The sequence below is a fragment of the Procambarus clarkii genome, chromosome 1, assembly GCF_040958095.1.
Source record: "Procambarus clarkii isolate CNS0578487 chromosome 1, FALCON_Pclarkii_2.0, whole genome shotgun sequence".
Lineage (NCBI taxonomy): Eukaryota > Metazoa > Arthropoda > Malacostraca > Decapoda > Cambaridae > Procambarus > Procambarus clarkii.
The window spans coordinates 39191323-39215621 of NC_091150.1; the positions used below are offsets into that span (position 1 = coordinate 39191323).

Sequence of the window (24299 nt, forward strand, 5' to 3'; positions counted from 1 at the left end):
GCTGTTTATAACAATAACAACAGTTGATTGGGAAGTTTTCATGCTTGTAAACTGTTTAATAAATGTAACCGAAGCCGTCAAAGATTCAGGAAAGATGTACACGTTCGTAAGTACTGGCGTAACTGCTTCGTAAATCTGGCCCCAGACCAGCTGCTGGTCACGCCATCACTCCATTTTCCTACAGTCGTTATTAAGTAATTTTAAATTATATTTCCCAGACGTAAATCAAAGGAGCGGGTCTAATCACTAAATATATGATTATACTAGGTATACTAATTATTGATTTTGAATAACTAATTATAATGATTCTAGACGACATGTTACCTTCAATATGAGCTGTCTTAGGACGCCTTAAGACGTAGCGGCAGTGATAGCAAACACCAGTCCCGACCACGTCCACCAGCGTTCCTCACGTCCACCAGCGTCCCTCACGTCCACCAGCGTCCCTCACGTCCACCAGCGTCCCTCACGTTCACCAGCGTCCCTCACGTCCACCAGCGTCCCTCACGTCCGGACGCAGGCCGCTCCAATAATTAACATGGATGTCTCCCGGGGACCGCAGGCCAGTGCCCTCTCCAGTCAGGTTTATTATGACTCCGTGAGATTATTTTGAGTATGACTGCGGAAGGTCTGGAGTCACTCCCAGGGGCGTCACCTGACTCTGGAGGTCACCTGACCCTGGAGGTCACCTGACCCTGGAGGTCACCTGGCCAAGGTGAATAATACTCAGACGCAAATCTTTAATTAACTAGCAGAGGTGATCCTGGGTATGTTTATGTTTTGCATTTGTGAACGCTGACAGGTGAAGGGGTTTGGAAGGCATTGGGAGCCCAACATCGCATGATGTGTATTTTTTGGCTTCTCAAGGTGGCAGGTTTTCTGATATTGCTGAAGAAATTAAGTGGTTAAATGGATGATAATATATATATATATATATATATATATATATATATATATATATATATATATATATATATATATATATTTCGGCATATACTAAGCGATGTAGATAACGGCCGCGAGGAGTCACCATATTGTGACTGTATTCAAGGTGATGGTGTTCCACAAGGCAGTGTTCAAGGGGAAGGTGTTCCACAAGGCAGTGTTCAAGGTGAAGGTGTTCTACAAGGCAGTGTTCAAGGGGAAGGTGTTCCACAAGGCAGTGTTCAAGGGGAAGGTGTTCCACAAGGCAGTGTTCAAGGTGAAGGTGTTCTACAAGGCAGTGTTCAAGGGGAAGGTGTTCCACAAGGCAGTGTTCAAGGGGAAGGTGTTCCACAAGGCAGTGTTCAAGGTGAAGGTGTTCCACAAGGCAGTGTTCAAGGTGAAGGTGTTCCACAAGGCAGTGTTCAAGGTGAAGGTGTTCCACAAGGCAGTGTTCAAGGTGAAGGTGTTCCACAAGGCAGTGTTCAAGGTGAAGGTGTTCCACAAGGCAGTGTTCAAGGTGAAGGTGTTCCACAAGGCAGTGTTCAAGGTGAAGGTGTTCCACAAGGCAGTGTTCAAGGTGATGGTGTTCCACAAGGCAGTGTTCAAGGTGATGGTGTTCCACAAGGCAGTGTTCAAGGTGATGGTGTTCCACAAGGCAGTGTTCAAGGTGATGGTGTTCCACAAGGCAGTGTTCAAGGTGATGGTGTTCCACAAGGCAGTGTTCAAGGTGATGGTGTTCCACAAGGCAGTGTTCAAGGTGATGGTGTTCCACAAGGCAGTGTTCAAGGTGATGGTGTTCCACAAGGCAGTGTTCAAGGTGAAGGTGTTCCACAAGGCAGTGTTCAAGGTGATGGTGTTCCACAAGGCAGTGTTCAAGGTGATGGTGTTCCACAAGGCAGTGTTCAAGGTGATGGTGTTCCACAAGGCAGTGTTCAAGGTGATGGTGTTCCACAAGGCAGTGTTCAAGGTGATGGTGTTCCACAAGGCAGTGTTCAAGGTGATGGTGTTCCACAAGGCAGTGTTCAAGGTGATGGTGTTCCACAAGGCAGTGTTCAAGGTGAAGGTGTTCCACAAGGCAGTGTTCAAGGTGAAGGTGTTCCACAAGGCAGTGTTCAAGGTGATGGTGTTCCACAAGGCAGTGTTCAAGGTGATGGTGTTCCACAAGGCAGTGTTCAAGGTGAAGGTGTTCCACAAGGCAGTGTTCAAGGTGATGGTGTTCCACAAGGCAGTGTTCAAGGTGATGGTGTTCCACAAGGCAGTGTTCAAGGTGATGGTGTTCCACAAGGTACCTGATTCACACATGACATGAACAGTGGAGCTAAATTGATAAAGATAAAATAATAACATAAAAATTTCAGCTGATGACTTAGCAATTTACTGCCATATTCACAAACGTTTACAACAAAACAGATATTGAACACCGCACCACCATGACAACCTTCCCTTTACTCCCATTGAACAAGGGGATCACAGGAATTGAACAGAAATAGAGAGAGGGGAAACACAGTCCCTCACAAACTAATGAAGATGAAATCAAACGCTCAAACGCTTAAGTAGCATCTCCGACCCGAAGCTTAACTGGACGTCTCACTTGAAGCGAGTAAAATGCAATATGACCTGAACACTTAATATCTTGAGTGTCACATCACGGTTCTCGTGTTAACAAGGGGTTTTGATGGTATTAAGGCGCTAACTATACCAATACACAATTGAAGAGCATCTATCTTGAGGTTATCTTGAGATGATTTCGGGGCTTTTAGTGTCCCCGCGGCCCGGTCCTCGACCAGGCCTCCAGCCCCAGGAAGCAGCTCGTGACAGCTGACTAACACCCAGGTACCTATTTACTGCTAGGTAACAGGGGCATTCAGGGTGAAAGAAACTTTGCCCGTTTGTTTCTGCCTCGTGCGGGAATCGAACCCGCGCCACAGAATTACGAGTCCTGCGCGCTATCCACCAGGCTACGAGGCCCCTGTACTGCGAGGCCCCATCTGCGGCACTTGTTAATTTGTTTCTGATGCTATTATCGATTTTAAAGTCAGAACAAATGTTATTATGAGTCAATATGATTTTGATACCTGGTTGAAATTGACAGTTATTAACAGTCATTGTCGCAGCTTGAACTGACATGAACTATGGTACCTACGAAATGCTGACCTTGGTAAGCTTAGCTGTGAATGGAGGAAATATTCAAGACGTGTCTTGAGTCCATCCTCGCACTTATTACAGCCTCACACCTCACCTAATATCCAAACCCACACTTGGAGAAATAATTCACAAACGAATGATATAATTTTCTCTGAAAGGAATCACTCATCCAACAAATTCAATCAACTTTTTCATCAGTCACTCGTTTATCACTGACCACTCCAACCTTCCCAGAAATATAAATTTTATTGTTAGGAAATACGACAGAAGAATTTCTGATATATATATATAACGGTGCAGCAGGTCTACAAGGATGGAATACAACAACTAGCCACCAAAGAAAGCAGGAAGACCCCCCAGCAGTATATTGAGAATTATGATGGAACTTCTGTCAAAAAGAGATGGCTTACTGACAGGCATTTTGATTCCTGTTGCAGTCAGATCAGTTGGTTATGAGCTGTGTGTTTGGAGTAACTTCGTGCTGAGACGGCCCCAGAATCTGCTGACGCAGAACGCTGAAGGTCTGCGTATTCCAACAATTTCATGGTATGATTAGTTTATATTAGTTCCCTTTCAAATTGTATTCTGGTCTTCGTAATATTATAATATATATTGTGCCATATCTCACCTATCGCTCCAATGGTCACCCATACTTTGTTTATCTAATATATATCACTGCAAACTGAAAATTAAAATGTTTCTCACTTGATGCCAAACAAGTAAGTTTGATTTAGACTAATATACACCTGTTTAGTCCAGCCAATATTGTAATGATTTGCATAAGTTGTCACGAATAAAGTTTCTGATTGTGATATTAATTGGATAAGTTTAAATTGAGAAAATACCTGAGTCTTTAGATAGGGTGCTTGATCTATGAAGCAAATTACCGTGTAACTTGATAGACTGAGACTTGCCTGATGTTTTCAGGCGACCCTGACTACATTCCCATGAAACCACAGCAACCAAACACTTGCTACAGCAGCCAAACACTTGCCACAGCAGCCAAACACTTGCTACAGCAGCCAAACACTTGCCACAGCAACCAAACACTTGCTACAGCAGCCAAACACTTGCCACAGCAGCCAAACACTTGCTACAGCAGCCAAACACTTGCCACAGCAGCCAAACACTTGCCACAGCAGCCAAACACTTGCCACAGCAGCCAAACACTTGCCACAGCAGCCAAACACTTGCCACAGCAGCCAAACACTTGCCACAGCAGCCAAACACTTGCCACAGCAGCCAGAACACCTGTCACAGGTGTGGCAGGTCCACATAAACTAACTTTAGGCAATAGTTATCCACATCAACCAGATTTAGGCTCTTACCATCCACATAAACCAACTTTTGGAACTAATTATCCACATAAACCCCAACTTCAGGTACTAATTATCCACATGAATCAACTCTTATTTCGAATCAGCAATTATGCATTGTATCATTATTTACTATATTAATAATGAGTCAGAAAAGGTCTCTGCGGTTTCAGGACACGAATGAGGGGTGAGTTACCAGCAGATTCTAGTGTGGGACTCTCAGGAGTCGTTCCTTATTACGAGTCGTTCAGTATTTCGAGTCGTTTCTGATTGCGAGAGCCGTTCCTTATTGCAATAGTCGCTTCTTATTGCGAGAGCCGTTCCCTATTACGAGTCGTTCCTTATTGCAAGTCGTTCCTTATTACGAGTCGTTCATTATTGCGAGTCGTTCCTTATTGCAAGTCGTTCCTTATTGCCAGAATCGTTCCTTATTGCGAGTGGTTCCTTATTGCGAGTGGTTCCTTATTGCGAGTTGTTTCTTATTACGAGTCGTTCCATATAATGGAAGTCATTCCTTATGACTCAATAATAAATATTTAGGATGAAATATTTGATAGAGCATTTTGTGAGCATTGTTCGGCACCTTGAAAGAGACGTTGTTGCCTCGTCTATATACCGAGATCCCTTGGGGTTAACTGCCCCCCAAGTGAGCATGGGCGACCATAGACAACAATCGTCTCTTTCTCGTAGCATTTCGCGATAACAGTCACGCTTGATGTGAATGATATCTTTCAAGGACACTTTCCTCCGTCTTGTGGAACGCATGAAAAAAAAAATTCCTGGAAGACCGTGTATTTGGGTGAGACAGATTTTGTAGCGTTGGTCATTTCTTCCCAGGTAGTATGCCTGTTCGCCTTACATTTAATGATATCTTAGATATATCCGCAAGATATATTATTGGCCGCAGCTGTGTGTGAGAGCACAGTGGACGACGCTTGTACCTGTGAGGGCACTCGCTACTATCATTAAGGAACTCTCCTATGTTGGTTACCTCAGGCACACCAGGAGTTACAATAACGTGGCTGAAGATGTGATGACCAAACCTCAACTCAGAAGGTGGAGAAGCGACGACGTTTCGGTCCCTCCCGGACCATTATCAGGTCCTGTGACAATGACTCGGTAATGATCCAGGACTTGCCCCAGGACCACTTGGTAATGGTCCAGGAGTTGGCCAGGACCACTTGGTAGTGGTCCAGGACTTGCCCAGGATCACTTGGTAATGGTCCAGGACTTCCTCAGGACCACTTGGTAATGATCCCGGACTTGCCCAGGACCACTTGGTAATGATCCAGGACGGACCGAAACGTCGTCGCTTCTCCATCTTCTGAGTTGAGGTTTGGTCATCACTTGGTTACCTTAATGCAGACTGCAGTGTGAAGGTCACCATTCCTTTCTGAGACTGTTACATCAAGGGAAGGCACTCCACCTTCACTCTCCACCTCACAAGTCACACTAAAACTAAGCTGAGTGTCAGGTTGTCGAGGAACTCAGCAGAGTAAGACAGGGCCATGCTAACAACTGGTATTCTACTGCAAGGGTTCTGAACACGGGATAGGGCACTATGTGAAATTTTAAAAAAAATTATTATTAGAATAGAATTAAGTCACTTGGATTTAGACCATCCCATGTTTTAAGTGCACAAACATAACATAAATAATCTCACATGTAATATCTAACCTGTGTATTTGTTATTTGCAGTAAAGCAGAGATATTGGCATGTATTTAAATCATAGCAGAACCTAATAGGACTGGTAATGCTGATTTTGAGTCTGACGATAAGGTTATTGGGACATATCGTAATCCACTTGGGGTTTATAATTGTCTGAAGGTTAAGAACCCTTTGTCAAAGTGACATGTCGAAGGCGTTATTAAAGGAAGTCCAACGGCCATGCTGCCTCTGATTAAAATCTGCCATAGTTTTGCTTTAATGTTATGTCTGGTAAATGTTATAATATACTACGAAAAATGTAAATATAAACTAAATTTATTAAGACGTTATTTATATTTATTTATATGTTATTTAGACTTACTAAATAACATATTCACCAACATTACAAAACAGTAAACAATATCAAGCAAGCCAGGATGCGGTGACCTGGAAATATGATATCATTAGACATGTCCACCACAGAGGACGCCAGAGAGAGCGACGGCCGCTTGCTTCAGAGTAAATCTTGTCGAGATAGCTGGGCCTCGGCTATCTCTTCTTGCACTGCAAGATTATGCTAATCAAGGCTCGCCGTCACGGAGTAAATACAAAGCTTTCATTCACTGTATTATGTGTTAGACTACATATAGTCATACCGGCTTAGCGTTTTCCCTTCATAATTACCTTCTCCTTACGTTACATCGTTCTCTTAACGTCTTAATTCAGTTCCAGGACTCCTTGTCCTCCGTTAGGGCGTGTGTTTGTGTCATGTACAGCCTCTCCTACATGTACTCTGCTGCGTCTTGCAAGATGGAGTTCTTATAAGTATCATCCCCAAGCCACTTGGGCTGGACAGTACATATATACACACACACACACTTAGAATAAAGAACCATCACTTAAGTTTAAGTTGGTAACTGTGACACACAGACAAGGAGGGGGGGGGGTGGATCAAGAAGGGGGGGGGGGGGGGGTGGGGGGGTGTTGGGGGGTGTAGGAGGGGGGATGTTGCATCAGCACTACTGGCCAATCGCTGCGTCTGGTGACGGAAGCAGCGCCGGCCGACGCCTATAACTAGCAGTTAACACACACTAACAACACATTATAACATAATAATATACAAAATAACAACATACAGTAACATACACGTGTATATAATGACATTACAATATAAATGACCAAAATGTAAATGGTAATAATGGTACATTTTAACCATTAAGGTATGACCACAGGGTAACCAGTCGGAAGTGGTTGTGCCGTGTTGTAACTGTCATACTCTAGATAATCAACACTGCTTTCTCCTTACATTCTAGGTAATCAACACTACCTGCTCAACTCACTCCATGTAATCAACACTACCTGCCCGTCACACTCCATGTAATCAACACTACCTGCTCGACACACTCCATGTAATCAACACTACCTGCCCGTCACACTCCATGTAATCAACACTACCTGCTCGACACACTCCATGTAATCAACACTACCTGCTCGTCTCACTCCATGTAATCAACACTACCTGCTCGACACACTCCATGTAATCAACACTACCTGCTCATCACACTCCATGTAATCAACACTACCTGCTCGTCTCACTCCATGTAATCAACACTACCTGCTCGACACACTCCATGTAATCAACACTACCTGCTCGACACACTCCATGTAATCAACACTACCTGCTCGACACACTCCATGTAATCAACACTACCTGCCCGACACACTCCATGTAATCAACACTACCTGCTCATCACACTCCATGTAATCAACACTACCTGCCCGACACACTCCATGTAATCAACACTACCTGCTCGACACACTCCATGTAATCAACACTACCTGCTCATCACACTCCATGTAATCAACACTACCTGCTCGACACACTCCATGTAATCAACACTACCTGCTCATCACACTCCATGTAATCAACACTACCTGCCCGTCACACTCCATGTAATCAACACTACCTGCTCATCACACTCCATGTAATCAACACTACCTGCTCGACACACTCCATGTAATCAACACTACCTGCCCGTCACACTCCATGTAATCAACACTACCTGCTCGACACACTCCATGTAATCAACACTACCTGCCCGTCACACTCCATGTAATCAACACTACCTGCTCGACACACTCCATGTAATCAACACTACCTGCTCATCACACTCCATGTAATCAACACTACCTGCCCGTCACACTCCATGTAATCAACACTACCAGCTCATCACACTCCATGTAATCAACACTACCTGCTCGACACACTCCATGTAATCAACACTACCTGCCCGTCACACTCCATGTAATCAACACTACCTGCTCGACACACTCCATGTAATCAACACTACCTGCCCGTCACACTCCATGTAATCAACACTACCTGCTCGTCTCACTCCATGTAATCAACACTACCTGCTCGTCTCACTCCATGTAATCAACACTACCTGCCCGTCACACTCCATGTAATCAACACTACCTGCCCGTCACACTCCATGTAATCAACACTACCTGCTCGACACACTCCATGTAATCAACACTACCTGCCCGTCACACTCCATGTAATCAACACTACCTGCTCGTCTCACTCCATGTAATCAACACTACCTGCTCGTCTCACTCCATGTAATCAACACTACCTGCCCGTCACACTCCATGTAATCAACACTACCTGCTCGACACACTCCATGTAATCAACACTACCTGCTCGACACACTCCATGTAATCAACACTACCTGCCCGTCACACTCCATGTAATCAACACTACCTGCTCGACACACTCCATGTAATCAACACTTCCTGCTCGATATCACGAGGTCAATACAAGCTAGGAGCTTCAGCAATATTAGCAGAGTCATCTCCCTCTCAGCTTGGTGCTACACAGCCTTCCCGGTTTGGTGTCTTCTTTTGATAATTACTAACTTACTTACTGCCTCTCAGCTTGGGCCCGTGCTGGCAGACACATCCCTCGCCCACTAGGCCCGCCCGGCACACCAACCAAGCCCTTCACTCTGTGTTGCCCTCAAGAAATTGCTCCGTGCTGGGCTTTCTTATGACACACCACGAAATCAGATTATCACTCCTACTGGACTCAAGACGCCAGCACAAGAAGAATGGCTTGGGGGGGTGTCTTGGCACTTTGGGGAGTGGCTTGGGGGAGTGTGACGTGCTAGGGAATGGCTTGGTGGTGTGTGACGTGCTGGGGAGTGGCTTGGTGGCGAGTGACGTGCTGGGGAGTGGCTTGGGGGAGTGTGACGTGCTGGGGAGTGGCTTGGGGGAGTGTGGAATACTGAGGAGTGGCTTGGCAGAGTATAGCATGCTTGGGCCGGGAGTGACTAGGGGGGATGCAGAGGAGGACAAGAGAGAAAGAATAGAGTACAAGAGAGGGAGTGTGGTGATGATATCATATCACTATTCTGTGATGCATGTTGCAGCAGCAGCGAGCCACAGCTGCACCCACAGCTACATCTTACCAACTAATCCATAACTGTATCATGTGATTCCAGACATCTCAAGTTTTATTCTTTTATTGTTTTGTTTTTCTTTTTCGTGCTTATCGTTTTTGCTTATCATTTTAGTTCAATTGTCCTTATCACAATAGTTTACCTGAAAACCCTCAAGACATGTTATCTAATGACGCTACAATGTTGGAATTATGGAAACTGCAGAAGGCATATTGGCTCATACGAGGCAGCTCTTATTTATATCCACTCACGCTCATTCATATATATGTCTAACCTGCGCTTGAAACAACCCATTTGCCATACGTCTATATGTTACCCAGGAGTTTGTTCCATAAATCAATGACTGTTTCCAAACCAGTATTTCCCCAGGTCTTTCATGAATCCAAACTTATCCAATATATATTCAGTTTGGTGTTCTATTTGTGTTGATATGTCTAAGACCTTATTTATGTAAGTTGTGTTACACCATTACATCCAGACGTGTCAGGCCCTCACTCTTCGCCTGTCTAGGGGAATGTAAGTTAAGCCTTTTTAATTTCTCTTCATAAGGGAGGTTTCCAGTTCCTGGGATTAACTGGGATTCTCTCCAACACTGAAGTGCATCCTCTACATGGGTCCTAACACGGGCAGGATAACGGTAAAGGTTAACATTAGATGTCTTGTTCTTATCGCTTAGAGAAATATTTCCCAGTATCTAATTTGCTTTATTATGCACATTTATGCATTGATTTTTGGCCGTAAGATCAGAACTAATCATGGTTTATAGATGTTTCTAGCATTCAGACATCGCAGTGATGTACGACGGTCTGTCTTGGGCTGAAACGTCGACAATTCTTTATTTCCAAATTTGTGGGTTGGGGTGTCTTATGAAGTTAATTTGTTGCATCTACTGAGTGAAGAGCCGAGATACGAACACTTGCTTCGTCCACAGTTCAGCTCACCACGGTCAGCACCTCACACAACACATTACTACACTTTCATACCAGCTGGGACCACCCTGATCACTGGCTCCAGTCACCTCATTGCTCCAAGTGATTATCACAGTATGTCATGTATTACAATAAGGCTTTGTGAAGTACGTCCGGCCCCACCAACCCTTAGTCTCCTGCAGGTCCTCTGCCATGACCATCACGCCATCTCCACCTGTATATTGAGGGTTTAACTTCCTTATTCCTTGGTCATTGGTCCTGGTGTGTGGTCTTTGAGGAAGGACTTTCAAATGAGAGGTGCGGGTAGTTAGTGTTAGGAAGGGGTGGGGGCGGGGGGGTTACGTGTATTTGGAGGGCCTGTTTAATAGGCGGGAGGTATTTAAGTTGAATGTTTTGCAGGAGAGAAGTGTGTCGATGAAGCAGGGAGAAGATGGTGCAGTACGGAGGGGCAGCTGAGTCCTCCTGAAGGAAGGAATTGTGAAAGTGGGTATTGTGTTGGTGCAGGAGACTGCCTGGGTATGGTACAGGTGGCAGAGACTACGTGAGCGTGGAGAAGGTTGAAGATACCAGGTGGGTATGGTGAGGCTATAACAGACCAAGTGGGTACGGGTGGAAGAGAGGTGGGTATGGGGTGAGGGGCGCGAAACATGTGGAGGCGGTGTGGAGGTGGAGCGAGGCGGGGTGTCCACAGTGTTGGCGGTAGGTCAGCCAGTGAGCGGCGCGCCTTCACTCCGAGTGGACTATTTGCCGCCGTCTCTGTCACCATCACCGTTCATATCACGCCCTCTCCACACGTCCACGCCCACGGCGGCGACGGGCGCCCATGTCCCCTAGTCTGTGACACAGGACGTGTAGGCGTCCCTACCCCCTGAGCAGCGCCTGCACGCGTTTAACGCCCTCGGGAAAGAACAACTTGTTGAAGTTCGCCTCGTGTGTGCCTGTGTTAGCCGACCCACCCCCGGGAACCATGTGTGACCAGCCACCCTACTACGGCCCCCCCCCCTACTTAACCACTAGTCTTCTAGCATTCTCTAGTTAAAGCAATCATTGCGGTTTAGCCACTCAAGGCATGTGGTGTGGCCGGTCCCATGTGATCGATGTGCTGCTTTCAGTTGATGTTGTAAATGTTACATTACCAGTGTTGTCTTAAGTCCCTGTCAATCCCTGGCTGCCGAAGCGCTCTCTTCAGTTCTTGCTTTCCTGAGTTACCCAGTTTTGAGCACCCGTCTCGTCCCGAGGGTTAAACACAGACCAGGAGCGAAACTGTAGTAGCGTCGCAAGGCCCGTTGTTTACCAGTACTCTAGCGTGATACCCCTGGTCATGATAGACCTGAAGGGGACCTGTACTGCACCACCTGCGTCTCGTGGCCGGCCCCACACACCTCAGGGAATTAGCGTGGAGTGTCAAGAGTACTGCGTTCGCGTCAGAGGCACTACGTTACCCTGTTACATGGGCACGACCCAAACCCACACAACTGGCACTCCTCAGACCCACACTATGCGCAGTACCCAGCCCTACGCCATGGGCACTGTCCCCCACGGAACTCGTGGGAAGGGACGGTGCTCCAACGCCTTCAAGCCGTCCAAAACAACCTTCCTCACAACCTGTATCGGTGAGTGTGTAATTTGTCTGTATTTTATATTTCTAGACGATACTCAGAGGGCTCCTCTTCCTCTCACATGACTGAGTGGCTGTCACCCACGTACACTGAACATACAATGCCCCTTCATGTATCACACCTTAAATAATCAACAGTCATCCACCAACTAGTAAAAATCAAGCACATAAACCTGGTGTGATTTTACAGTATAGTCTTGAAATGGGCTGCGAATACGTGGTTCACTGACGGTATTCGGCTTCAATGGCGAGCAGCACAAGGAACTGTGCTGCTCTCAAATAGTTCACGACCTCTGCCCCTCCCCCCACACACACACATATTAAAGGCGACAAACGGGTAACCCATCTCACTCGGCTGAAACACTCAGGTGCACCAACTCAATAGTTACGTGTCACTGAGCGCCATACCTGGAGTATGGCGCTCCTGTAAGTCCACCTGTAACCTGTAAGTCCCTCTGCTCCCCAAGCCCGACCTAGGTATGCAGGCTTGACGTGTGGTTATCTGGTTATCGTCATTTACGAACACGAAAGATAGCTTCATATTAGAAGTATAATTTGAGAAAATTCGTTAACACATAAAATCTAAAACTTGAGTTGGATTATTTGTACGAAAACGACAAGAACGACCGTAACTATGATGTCTTTTATAGTTATACGCTAAAAACACGACGTGTTTGGTATATCGATATGTCAGTGACCATTTTGTACTGTCAGTATCCAAGTCCAGGACCAGTAACTTCTTGTGTCAGTATCCCCGTCCACAGTGTCAGTATCCCCGTCCACAGTGTCAGTATCCCCGTCCACAGTGTCAGTATCCCCGTCTACAGTGTCAGTATCCCCGTCCACAGTGTCAGTATCCCCGTCCACAGTGTCAGTATCCCCGTCCACAGTGTCAGTATCCTCGTCCACAGTATCAGTATCCCCGTCCACAGTGTCAGTATCCCCGTCCACAGTGTCAGTATCCCCGTCCACAGTGTCAGTATCCCCGTCCACAGTGTCAGTATCCCCGTCCACAGTGTCAGTATCCCCGTCCACAGTGTCAGTATCCCCGTCCACAGTGTCAGTATCCCCGTCCACAGTGTCAGTATCCCCGTCCACAGTGTTAGTATCCCCGTCCACAGTGTCAGTATCCCCGTCCACAGTGTCAGTATCCTCGTCCACAGTATCAGTATCCCCGTCCACAGTGTCAGTATCCCCGTCTACAGTGTCAGTATCCCCGTCCACAGTGTCAGTATCCCCGTCCACAGTGTCAGTATCCCCGTCCACAGTGTCAGTATCCTCGTCCACAGTATCAGTATCCCCGTCCACAGTGTCAGTATCCCCGTCCACAGTGTCAGTATCCCCGTCCACAGTGTCAGTATCCCCGTCCACAGTGTCAGTATCCCCGTCCACAGTGTCAGTATCCCCGTCCACAGTGTCAGTATCCCCGTCCACAGTGTCAGTATCCCCGTCCACAGTGTCAGTATCCCCGTCCACAGTGTTAGTATCCCCGTCCACAGTGTCAGTATCCCCGTCCACAGTGTCAGTATCCTCGTCCACAGTATCAGTATCCCCGTCCACAGTGTCAGTATCCCCGTCCACAGTGTCAGTATCCCCGTCCACAGTGTCAGTATCCCCGTCCACAGTGTTAGTATCCCCGTCCACAGTGTCAGTATCCCCGTCCACAGTGTCAGTATCCTCGTCCACAGTGTCAGTATCCCCGTCCACAGTGTCAGTATCCCCGTCCACAGTGTCAGTATCCCCGTCCACAGTGTCAGTATCCCCGTCCACAGTGTCAGTATCCCCGTCCACAGTGTCAGTATCCCCGTCCACAGTGTCAGTATCCCCGTCCACAGTGTCAGTATCCTCGTCCACAGTGTCAGTATCCCCGTCCACAGTGTCAGTATCCCCGTCCACAGTGTCAGTATCCCCGTCCACAGTGTCAGTAACCCCGTCCACAGTGTCAGTATCCCCGTCCACAGTGTCAGTATCCCCGTCCACAGTGTCAGTATCCCCGTCCACAGTGTCAGTATCCCCCCCCCATAACAGTGTCAATAACCAGAGAGAGTAGCATGTAAAATGGAGCCTATTTTGAAATTAACGGCTCGCATAAAATCTACGTATGTCACCGTTTGGTATGTTAGGTGAGGAGGGCGGCGAGGTTAGCACACTGAATTTTGACCGTTGTGGCAAACCAAGTAATACAACTTGAGACACAGTGACTGTTAAATGACTGTAGGTCCAGCTTCCATGACAGTTGTCCTGACGGTCGTGTCTCTGACAGCGTCATCTTGAGGGTTGACAGGGAGCCACTGTGGAGAGATATAACCCAGATGCTTTTTGTCAATATTTGTCTTGACTATGGTCGGTAGTTCTTGAAGGTCTGGACTAGACGGCCCGAGTCAGTTAATCCCAACTACGGTACATGTCTTAGGATTTATTTGCGGTTGTGTTTGTTAAGGTAGTGGCCACGGGAAGTTACAGAGAGGGGAGAGAACAGTGTAGTAGGTGGGCAGGAGGTTAACTCCGTTAAAATCTACTGATTTTTTATATTTTTTTGAGATATATACAAGAGTTGTTACATTCTTGTACAGCCACTAGTACGCGTAGCGTTTCGGGCAGGTCCCTGGGATACGATCCCTGCCGCGAAGAATCGTTGTTACAACCAAGTACACATTTTACTGTTGCGTTAAACAGAGGCTACAGTTAAGGATTTGCGCCCAGTAAATCCTCCCCGGCCAGGATACGAAGCCATGACAAAGCGCTCGCGGGACGCCAGGCGAGTGTATTACCACTACACCACGGAGACTGGTGATATTATAAATATTCCTACTGCTATGTGAACGGAGACATTGCAAAAATGAAAACGTTCCCAGCCATTTTAGTCGTGCCCGCGAATCGAATCCGGGATCCCCGATTTTTGATTCGAGAACGATGCCAACTGTACTGCCAAAACATGAAGGCAAGTCCACCTGAGACCATAAACATGTCTAGTTTAAAAGTCAATACATTTAGGATAAAGATCCGTCATCTGCGGGACGCTACTTGGCCAACCCAGCAAACAAGTCCAATTATCACATAACATGAGGAGCATGGAAGATAGCGATACGCGCACATTGATATTAACATTCGATATATATCGATATCAACATTATATATATTGTTATAGCTCAATGAATAAAATATCATAAATACAGAGAGAACATCATTGTCTCATCACTTATAATAAAGTTTAATTAGGCTTATTCTAAAACTTAAGTTCTCAAAAAGTTTCAAGAACTTTATTAGGACCATCAAGAATTTATGAGGTAGAGCAATCTATGTCTGTAAGAGAGAATGTTTGTTTATGCCAGGTTAGAGGCCAGATGCCATGTAACACCATAAATGTATTTTGTTTAAGAATATTGACCATAAAACGAGAGTTCAGTCACACAGGATATCGATAACGCCAGGTTGTCGACCCGTTAATTATTCTAGAGTCAAGCCTTTCAAGTGTTAATTGTAACATTTTGCCATCGGGTCAGGTCACGTGAAGTGACCTAGCTTTCTGCTTAGCTGATAATTGTAGCCGGTTGACTGTGTCTTCCTATCAAACAAGCCGCTGTCTAGGTGGGATAGGTAGATAGCCAGAGGGTGCAGGCGAGGAGTCACAATAACGTGGCTGAAGTATGTTGACCAGACCACACACTAAAACGTGATGGGACGACGACGTTTCGGTCCGTCATGGCCCATTCTTAAGTGGATTAATCTAGCCAGAGGGTATTTCCTGTAGGTAAAGTTTAGCTCCCAGTTCCTCCATATATGCCCGTGGAACTGTACATTTGAGACACTGAGGACAGTGATAGCCAGACCGCTACTCGAGAGAGGCCAGCAGCCAGACTGTGCCAGGCCGGATGGGGTCACTCAGCTGTACCGCCCTCCTCTCTACACAACTTAGTCTCAGAGAACTTGGTGAGGGAATTTGTAAGGTTGTCATATATCGTGTTTACCAACTTATGGGTTGTGTGATTTTCAGGGTTAGTCAGTCGTAGGTGCTCTCAATTTCTTGTGTGGTGACTCAAATTTGTCTTTTAATCTTAACATTCAAATATCAGGCAATAAGGTTGAATTATGATACCCATATGCGTGAATATACAATGGCAAATATATAGTTTATGAACTTAGTTTTAAATTGCCTTTAATTGTGATCCTTAGATCTTGGATTTGGAAAGCTAGAGTGTAGAGCACTCTGAAGCTTACTGGCTTAAGATTATGACTTAAAGAGTCTTGGTAATATGAATTGCACATTCTTACAAGTCTTAACATCAGATCATACTGTTGTGAAGACAAGTTCCATTCCTTGTCTTATAAATAAATAACTTGAATGGATGGTGGCAGCAACCTTTTATCTCTCTACTATTCTAGTAATCTTACTTTCTACTGTTCTACTTTCCTTGATCGCATTCGTGACAGGTAAGTCCACTACGGGTTCACTATAGCCCGTGCTATTTGCCCCACTCCTGTGCCAGATAAGTTACGGGCTCACCATAGCCCGTGCTACTTGGAAGTTGTTCCGAGTAGATGAACTATAACAACAACATTAATCTCATTTTCTCCCTCTCATTCCAAACTTTCCCTTTCTCCTGACTACTCTTGCTCACTACTCCCTTCAAACTCTCTACCTCCCTCATCCTTTCTTTTCTTCTTCATTTTCCGATACGTTACAGCTTGGGGCTAGCCTCGCCCAACTTAGCAGCGTAATGGTCTGGGGTACGGGGCAAACATAGGCTGATCGGGGACACAAAAGTTTAACAGGAAACAGCTTGCCAGGTCACATTCTGACCCCTGCGACGATTTTTGGCACTGCCGGCCACCAACACCGGGCTAAATATTTTGAAGACATTAGTTTCAAAAAATGTTTTTTTCTTACAGTAATACCCCATTACTCGCTGGTCTCGAAAAAATTTACATAGATTTTCTGCTATTCATAATTTGGTCATAATAGCATAAAACAGATGATCCTCACACAGCTTTAATATTATTTTGAAACTTTTGGCAGAACCATTTTATTTTATTAGTATTATTGCACTTACATTATTGTAATACTTTTAACCAAAATATTTAATTGTGCGGGGTGTGTCACCCACACCCCCTCTGGAGCCCCAACGTGTCGCCCACACCCCCTCTGGAGCCCCAACGTGTCGCCCACACCCCCTCTGGAGCCCCAACGTGTCGCCCACACCCCCTCTGGAGCCCCAACGTGTCGCCCACACCCCCTCTGGAGCCCCAACGTGTCGCCCACACCCCCTCTGGAGCCCCAACGTGTCACCCACACCCCCTCTGGAGCCCCAACGGGTCGTCTACACCCCCCTCTAGAGCCCCAACGTGTCACCCACACCCCCTCTAGAGCCCCAACGGGTCGTCTACACCCCCCTCTAGAGCCCCAACGTGGCACCCACACCCCCTCTGGAGCCCCAACGTGTCACCCACACCCCCTCTGGAGCCCCAACGTGTCACCCACACCCCCTCTAGAGCCCCAACGGGTCGTCTACACCCCCCTCTAGAGCCCCAACGTGGCACCCACACCCCCTCTGGAGCCCCAACGTGTCACCCACACCCCCTCTAGAGCCCCAACGGGTCGTCTACACCCCCCTCTAGAGCCCCAACGTGGCACCCACACCCCCTCTGGAGCCCCAACGTGTCACCCACACCCCCTCTAGAGCCCCAACGGGTCGTCTACACCCCCCTCTAGAGCCCCAACGTGGCACCCACACCCCCTCTGGAGCCCCAACGTGTCACCCACATCCCCTCTGGAGCCCCAACGTGTCATCCACACCCACTCTGGAGCCCCAACATGTCACCCACACCCCCTCTGGAGCCCCAACGTGGCACCCACACCCCCTCTGGAGCCCCAACGGGTCACCTACACCCACTCTGGAACCCTAAAGTGTCACCTACACCCCCTCTGGAGCCTCAACGTGTCACCTACACCCCCTCTGGAGCCCCAACGTGGCACCTACACCCCCTCTGGAGCCCCAACGTGGCACCTACACCCCCTCTGGAGCCCCAACGTGGCACCCACATCCCCTCTGGAGCCCCAACGTGTCATCCACACCCACTCTGGAGCCCAAACGTGTCATCCACACCCACTCTGGAGCCCCAACATGTCACCCACACCCCCTCTGGAGCCCCAACGTGTCACCCACACCCCCTCTGGAGCCCCAACGTGGCACCCACACCCCCTCTGGAGCCCCAACGTGTCACCTACACCCCCTCTGGAGCCCCAACGTGGCACCTACACCCCATCTGGAGCCCCAACGTGTTACCTACACCCCCTCTGGAGCCCCAACGTGTCACCTACACCCCCTCTGGAGCCCCAACGTGGCACCTACACCCCCTCTGGAGCCCCAACGTGGCACCCACACCCCCTCTGGAGCCCCAACGGGTCACCTACACCCACTCTGGAGCCCTAAAGTGTCACCTACACCCCCTCTGGATCCCCAACGTGGCACCTACACCCCCTATGGAGCCCCAACGTGGCACCTACACCCCCTCTGGAGCCCCAACGTGGCACCTACACCCCCTATGGAGCCCCAACGTGGCACCTACACCCCCTCTGGAGCCCCAACGTGGCACCTACACCCCCTCTGGAGCCCCAACGTGGCACCTACACCCCCTCTGGAGCCCCAACGTGGCACCTACACCCACTCTGGAGCCCCAACGTGGCACCTACACCCCCTCTGGAGCCCCCAACGCCAAATAAGAGATACAAATTTCATGTATTTTATTTTGTTTTTCTTGGTTTTAAGTTCAATATTTAGTTACGGTCGTTTGTGAATTGTGTGGCATGTATCGCGTGCAGTTTGTGTGCACGCACGCACGCACGCACGGTGTGGTACAGGGTAAAGATTGTACCGATTGTCATTGTCACACTACACACTAACACCCTGACATACACACTAAAACACACACACACTCGCACACACCTCACGTCGCGGGAGGATAGCAGAGTTAGTGGAGACATGATTACCTTATACAAGATTCTCAGAGGGGAATTGACAGGGGGTAGATAAGGACAGACTATTTAACACGAGTGGTACACGAACAAGAGGGACACAGGTGGAAACTGAGAACCCAAATGAGCCACAGAGACATTAGGAAGATTTTTTTTTTTTAGTGTCAGAGTAGTTAAATGTAATCCATCAGGCAGTGATGAGGTGGAGGCCATACACGGTTTCAAATGTAAATATGATAAGAGGCTAATAAACACGGGAACCTGTACACCAGATGATTGATGGTTGAGGGGCGGGACCAAAGAGCCGAAGTTCAACACCCGCAAGCACATGGCAGAAGCAAATGGGCAGCCATTATTTTCGCCTCGTGCCCCTGTTCACCTAGCAGTAAATAGGTACCCGGCCAGGAGTTAGGCAGCTGCTACAGGCTGCTTCTTGGGGATGTGTGTGTGTGGGATGTGTGTGTGGGGGGGATGTGTGTGTTTGTATGTGTGTGTGATGTGTGGGGGAATGGGGCGGAGGGAGGGGTGTTAGATAGAAACATTTGTAGCAGATATGACAGAGGGAAATGGGTCAGTATGGGGAGTATGGAAGTCAGTATGGAAATGGGGAGCCAGTATACATCAATCAACAGACGGTTAGAAAGGCGGCGTCCAAGAGCTAACAGCTCGGTCCTGCAGGAACAAACAAATACACAAATGGTAAACACACACAAAGCATTGAGGTAGAGAGGACAATCACTTCGGAGTTTCAATCCTAAGAGCCCGGGTTCGATTCTCGGCCGAGGCAAAAATAAATGGGGAGAATTTTTTCACCTAGCAGTAAATAGGTACACGTGAGTCAGACAGCTGCTACGGCCTCCACCCTGAAGATGTGTGTGTGGTGTGTGTGTGTAATTACCCAAGTGTAGTTACAGGATGAGAGCTACGCTCGTGGTGTCCCGTCTTCCCAGCACTCTTGTCATATAACACTTTGAAACTACTGACGGTTTTGGCCTCCACCACCTCACTTAACTTGTTATACCGTCTACCACTCTATTTGCGAAAGTAAGTTTTCTTATATTCCTTCGGCATCTGTGTTTAATTAGTTTAAATCTATGACCTCTTGTTCTTGATGTTCCAGGTCTCAGGAAACCTTCCCTGTCGATTTTATCAATTCCAGTGTGTGTGTGTTAGTCCAGATAACAGTCCAGCGTTATCAATTTTATCAGTGTGTGTGTATGTGCGTGTATGCATGCGTGCGAGAGCGAAAAAGAGAGAAACATATGTAGTAGATATGATAGCCGAAAATAGGTCGGGTGTCAGTATATTAGACTACCGACGGTTAGAAACCCGGGTTCACGAGCTAACAGCTCGATCCAGCACAAACAAATAGCAAATACACTCTGAATAGTGGTCGCAACAACATGTAATTTCGGCGTGGTTGTTGATGGCGGACCAGAGTGCTGCGACAGAATGATCTTTGATAAAGCAACGCACTCCCTAGGTGGTGCCAGGGACGGTGGAGAGAACCTAAGACTAGCAAATGACACAGCACTGATTGTCAGGTCACTACACACAGAGATCACACTAACGTGATGCATCTGTTACCCTGTCGTAGCTCAGTCGATTAAGGCAGTGTCTGGGATGCTCCCGGACGCAGGTTCGAATCCTCGTCATGGCCTTTGTGGATTTGTTCACTGATTGTCAGGTCTTGCTAGACACTTCAGTATCTCTCGTTCTTAATTGTGCAAGACCGTGAACAGCATTAAAGAGTTGAGGAGACACACAGCGGAGAGGAAAAGCATGGCAGAGGTTCTCAAGTCAGAAATGATTGTAGATGCAAGTGTTGTGGAATATATGCCCATGTCTAAGAGGAGTGGGCCGCTGTGAATGAGGGGACATGTATATAGACAAGATAGGATCATAGGATCATACTGAGGAGAGAGAGAGGTGGAAGATGTGATAGAACTTTCCATGAATCACATTGAGGAGAAAGGAGAGAAACTGAAGGATAAAATAAATGTAAGAGATAGTACAGGAACTCAGAGAGTTGCACAAATAAGATGCACGGTACCAAGAGTGATGGCTGAAAGTTAAAGAAGAAACGGATGAAACCTGAAAGGAAAAATTCGACTATAAAGGTACCTACCTATTGGAAGGCGCACTTGACACTAGTTAGTGAGAAAGGTTAGTGGGAACCTGTAAAGGGATAAATATGCAAACCATGCCAAGTAGTTAAAACAAAACTCAGATTGTAAATTAACGAGATTATTTACAATCACTCAGATTGTAAATGAACTTATGCATGCCGATATTTAAATTGCGACCTCCCAAATCACGAAACAGAAGGATGGTCATCCAAAAACAGAGTATCTTAATTAATGAAAACCTTCCAGAGACGACTGAGGAAATATATGATGAATGCTTGCATAAATATAGGAAATCAGCCACACACATTCTTGGACTGTATGCCGATGCAGGGTTAAAACAGACAGCAAAGCTGTAAAGACTAGGTTCAGATGCAACAGCAAAGGAGCACCCTAAAATTAGACAACTAAAATTGGTGTTTTTGTAAATGTGGAACAAAGAATTCTGAGGATATGCAAAGGTAACCCGAGGAACACAGAATATGAATATGACATAGAAATATGACATTGAATATGACATAGAAATAAAGAGGAAGATATAACAATGCAGAAAAGTAGCAAGGTGGGAGGGACAGAAAGAAGTTAGAGTTTGTGAGAAGGAGAGAAGAGGGCAACAAGAGGAAGGAACCAACATCACTTCATGGCAGCCTCAATCACGACATGTCCAAAGAAATGACACAACGAGGAGACATGAGTCTGATAGAATACAAATAGAGCCGCTGGAAGGAACAGTTTAAAATCATAAACCTGTGTTGACAGAGTAATTAACCAAGGATGCAAAACTTTATCCCCCCCGCCCCCCGCCAATTCTAAGCACCTCCCAAACAACCAATAACCAACAACAATCTATCATTCCCCCCCCACACATACCTCCTTAACTATTCTCTCTCTCTAGCTCACCAATTCCTGTCCCACAACACATCTCCAGCGTCCTATTCCTAACAACAATCCCCCCCCTCCTTCCCCATTATCACTTACCACCCCTACCTCACCGCTCTCCACTCCCTCTCTCCCACATCCACACATTCCATAACTTACACAACTGCACCACCAGCCCAGTGCTCCACCCACAGGCTGGGACCTGTCCATGTAGAGAACAAAGTAACAGTGAAGAGCTGACATACAGAAGACGCCTAATCCCTACAAGACGATCTGGAGTCTTAAAATGGACGAAAGATTCGTAGAGGCAATTTAGTACCGAAGAATGTCTGCTTCTGAGCTTAGGTAATAATAATGGTTACCAGACATCAGCTGAGCAATGATGATATTACTAAGTTTGAGTGCGAGAAAGATCTAGGAGTCATGATTAATTTGGATTTTAAGGCAAAAATTCAATGTATAAATGATTAGATAAAAGCAAATTGTATACTGGAGTGATTCCTCTAAGCTTTAGCACCGTGCACGAGAGAAGTCGAGTGGATATGAAAAAGTATTGGTTTCGTATTGGCCAATAATCCTTCTGCCGTTTCTTTTATTATATTGTTCTTATGAATGTTAAACACAGTAAATAAACTGAGATGAAGGACTCATAAAATAAACCTAGATGTAATAACAATGGAGAAAACCCAGATAACTGATATGATGACTTTTGCAATATTTCCCAGACAATACCAGAGAGCAAGGATAACAAGAAAATACAGAAAGCACAAGAAAGGACGAGAAGTGAATCTGCAATTCGAAAAAGATAAAAGTTCTGAAGCGATATATGTATTGAATAGGATGCTAATATTGGAAGGATAAAAAGTGGTTGTAGCTGGGATTTACAATTCTATTTCCATCTGATAATGGACAACCTTCCCTGGCAATTAGGGCAGACGTCCTCTCCGGACTACCAGCTTCTGCATGCTCCAAGAGAATAAAAAGACCATTCTTCGTACTGTTTGTATTTCGACCGCATAAGTTGAGTTCCCTCCAGCCGCGGTATGATGTGAAGGAGGCTTTTTTATGCACCTTTTCTATCTCCGTCCTCAGACTACAGCGATAATCAGCGCTATTCTATAAAGGTCTGCTCAGGTAGCTGCCGGAAACCTGGTCCATGGAAGACAACTCTATGGCAACCCAAAAGAAATAATGCCGGAACAACCGTGGACATCTTCAAGAGAAAACTAGACTGTTTTCTAAAAGAAGTTCCGGACCAACCGGGCTGTGGTGGGTATGTGGGCCTGCGGGCCGCTCCAAGCAACAGCCTGGTGGACCAAACTCTCACAAGTCAAGCCTGGCCTCGGGCCGGGCTTGGGGAGTAGAAGAACTCCTAGAACCCCATCGAGCAGGCCTGAGATGCCCGAGTGCAGGATTGTCACAGTGACCATTAGAGTATCCATACCTGCCGTTTCAGCAGAATTTAAGGTGAAGGTATGAGTGGGCGATGACAGGACATAAGTGAGTTGCGCAAGAATTTTATTAAAGTGGGGGAAAAGTCTCATAACGTTAGCCTTACTCTCTCATTTAAGCTCTATTTGGTCCAGTGGCAAGACATAGTCGAGACGGCTGATCTTTAAACTGGATGGAATGGTTGACCTGAGTGTTCTCTTTGCGCTCCACAAAGCATTACAAGGAATCATCTTTCTGTCCATTGACCAACTGGTGGTTCCTCCACACAGTCCACAATATCCAGTCTTCACGTGCATAGCGGTGGGGGGGGGGGGGCTATGACCGCATACAGGGTTTAAGACCAATCAGCTACCCTCACCTCGTTTAGCCGGCCAGTCGAAGCCCTTGCCTCTGGTATGTCCACGATGCACGCTCTAGCTGCTTGGAGCCACAGGTGAGAGCCGAGTGTCAAGTGAGGACCAAAGGTGGTCGAACTACACCCAAGGGAGCAGGAAGACTCCTCACCAGAGGTGCTGCCCCTCCCTGAACACACTACACACTGGCGGTGGCTACACTCTTGTGCTTACTGGTAGTAAATACAAGGGGAGGAAACAAACATTCAGGTGGAGGCAGCAACACACCGGTCCATATTAACACCAACATTGAGGAATATATCACTCCTGGGGTCAGTGGTTATAGACCGAGAGATGCTAGTCAAACACTCACGGTGAAATCTCGGGATCTGCCATTCAATTAAAAGTTAGTATTATCTTCGAGAGGTGTCGTTTATACGCATAAGGACACTAGCAAGTTGTTATACCAGTCAGCGCTCCCCACTATAGGCGA

General features: G+C 46.8%; 2 protein-coding genes across 8 annotated transcripts in view; both read left to right on the forward strand.

Annotated features, from left to right (window-relative positions):
• Nucleotides 1-1054: 1054 nt before the first annotated feature.
• Nucleotides 1055-2233, forward strand: LOC138363069 (adhesive plaque matrix protein-like). Its single transcript, XM_069321965.1, has one exon. The coding sequence runs from the start codon at nucleotides 1055-1057 to the stop codon at nucleotides 2231-2233; it is 1179 nt and encodes a 392-aa protein (XP_069178066.1).
• Nucleotides 2234-11113: 8880 nt separating this feature from the next.
• The window catches only part of qvr (protein quiver), a 435902-nt gene continuing 422716 nt past the window's right edge, over nucleotides 11114-24299 (forward strand). For 3 of the 7 annotated variants that reach the window (XM_069337579.1, XM_045765228.2, XM_045765141.2), the window contains exon 1: nucleotides 11115-12039. In XM_069337579.1, the coding sequence (XP_069193680.1) occupies nucleotides 11748-12039 (292 nt within the window). In that variant the 5' untranslated portion in view covers nucleotides 11115-11747. Of the gene's footprint in view, nucleotides 12040-24299 lie in introns of all 7 variants that reach the window. The other 4 variants (XM_069337533.1, XM_069337687.1, XM_069337382.1 and 1 more) reach the window with 3 other exon arrangements.

Bases quoted from the DNA above. Each gene is read 5' to 3' on its own strand.
- LOC138363069 (XM_069321965.1), top strand. From the start codon at position 1,055: ATGGTGTTCCACAAGGCAGTGTTCAAGGGGAAGGTGTTCCACAAGGCA.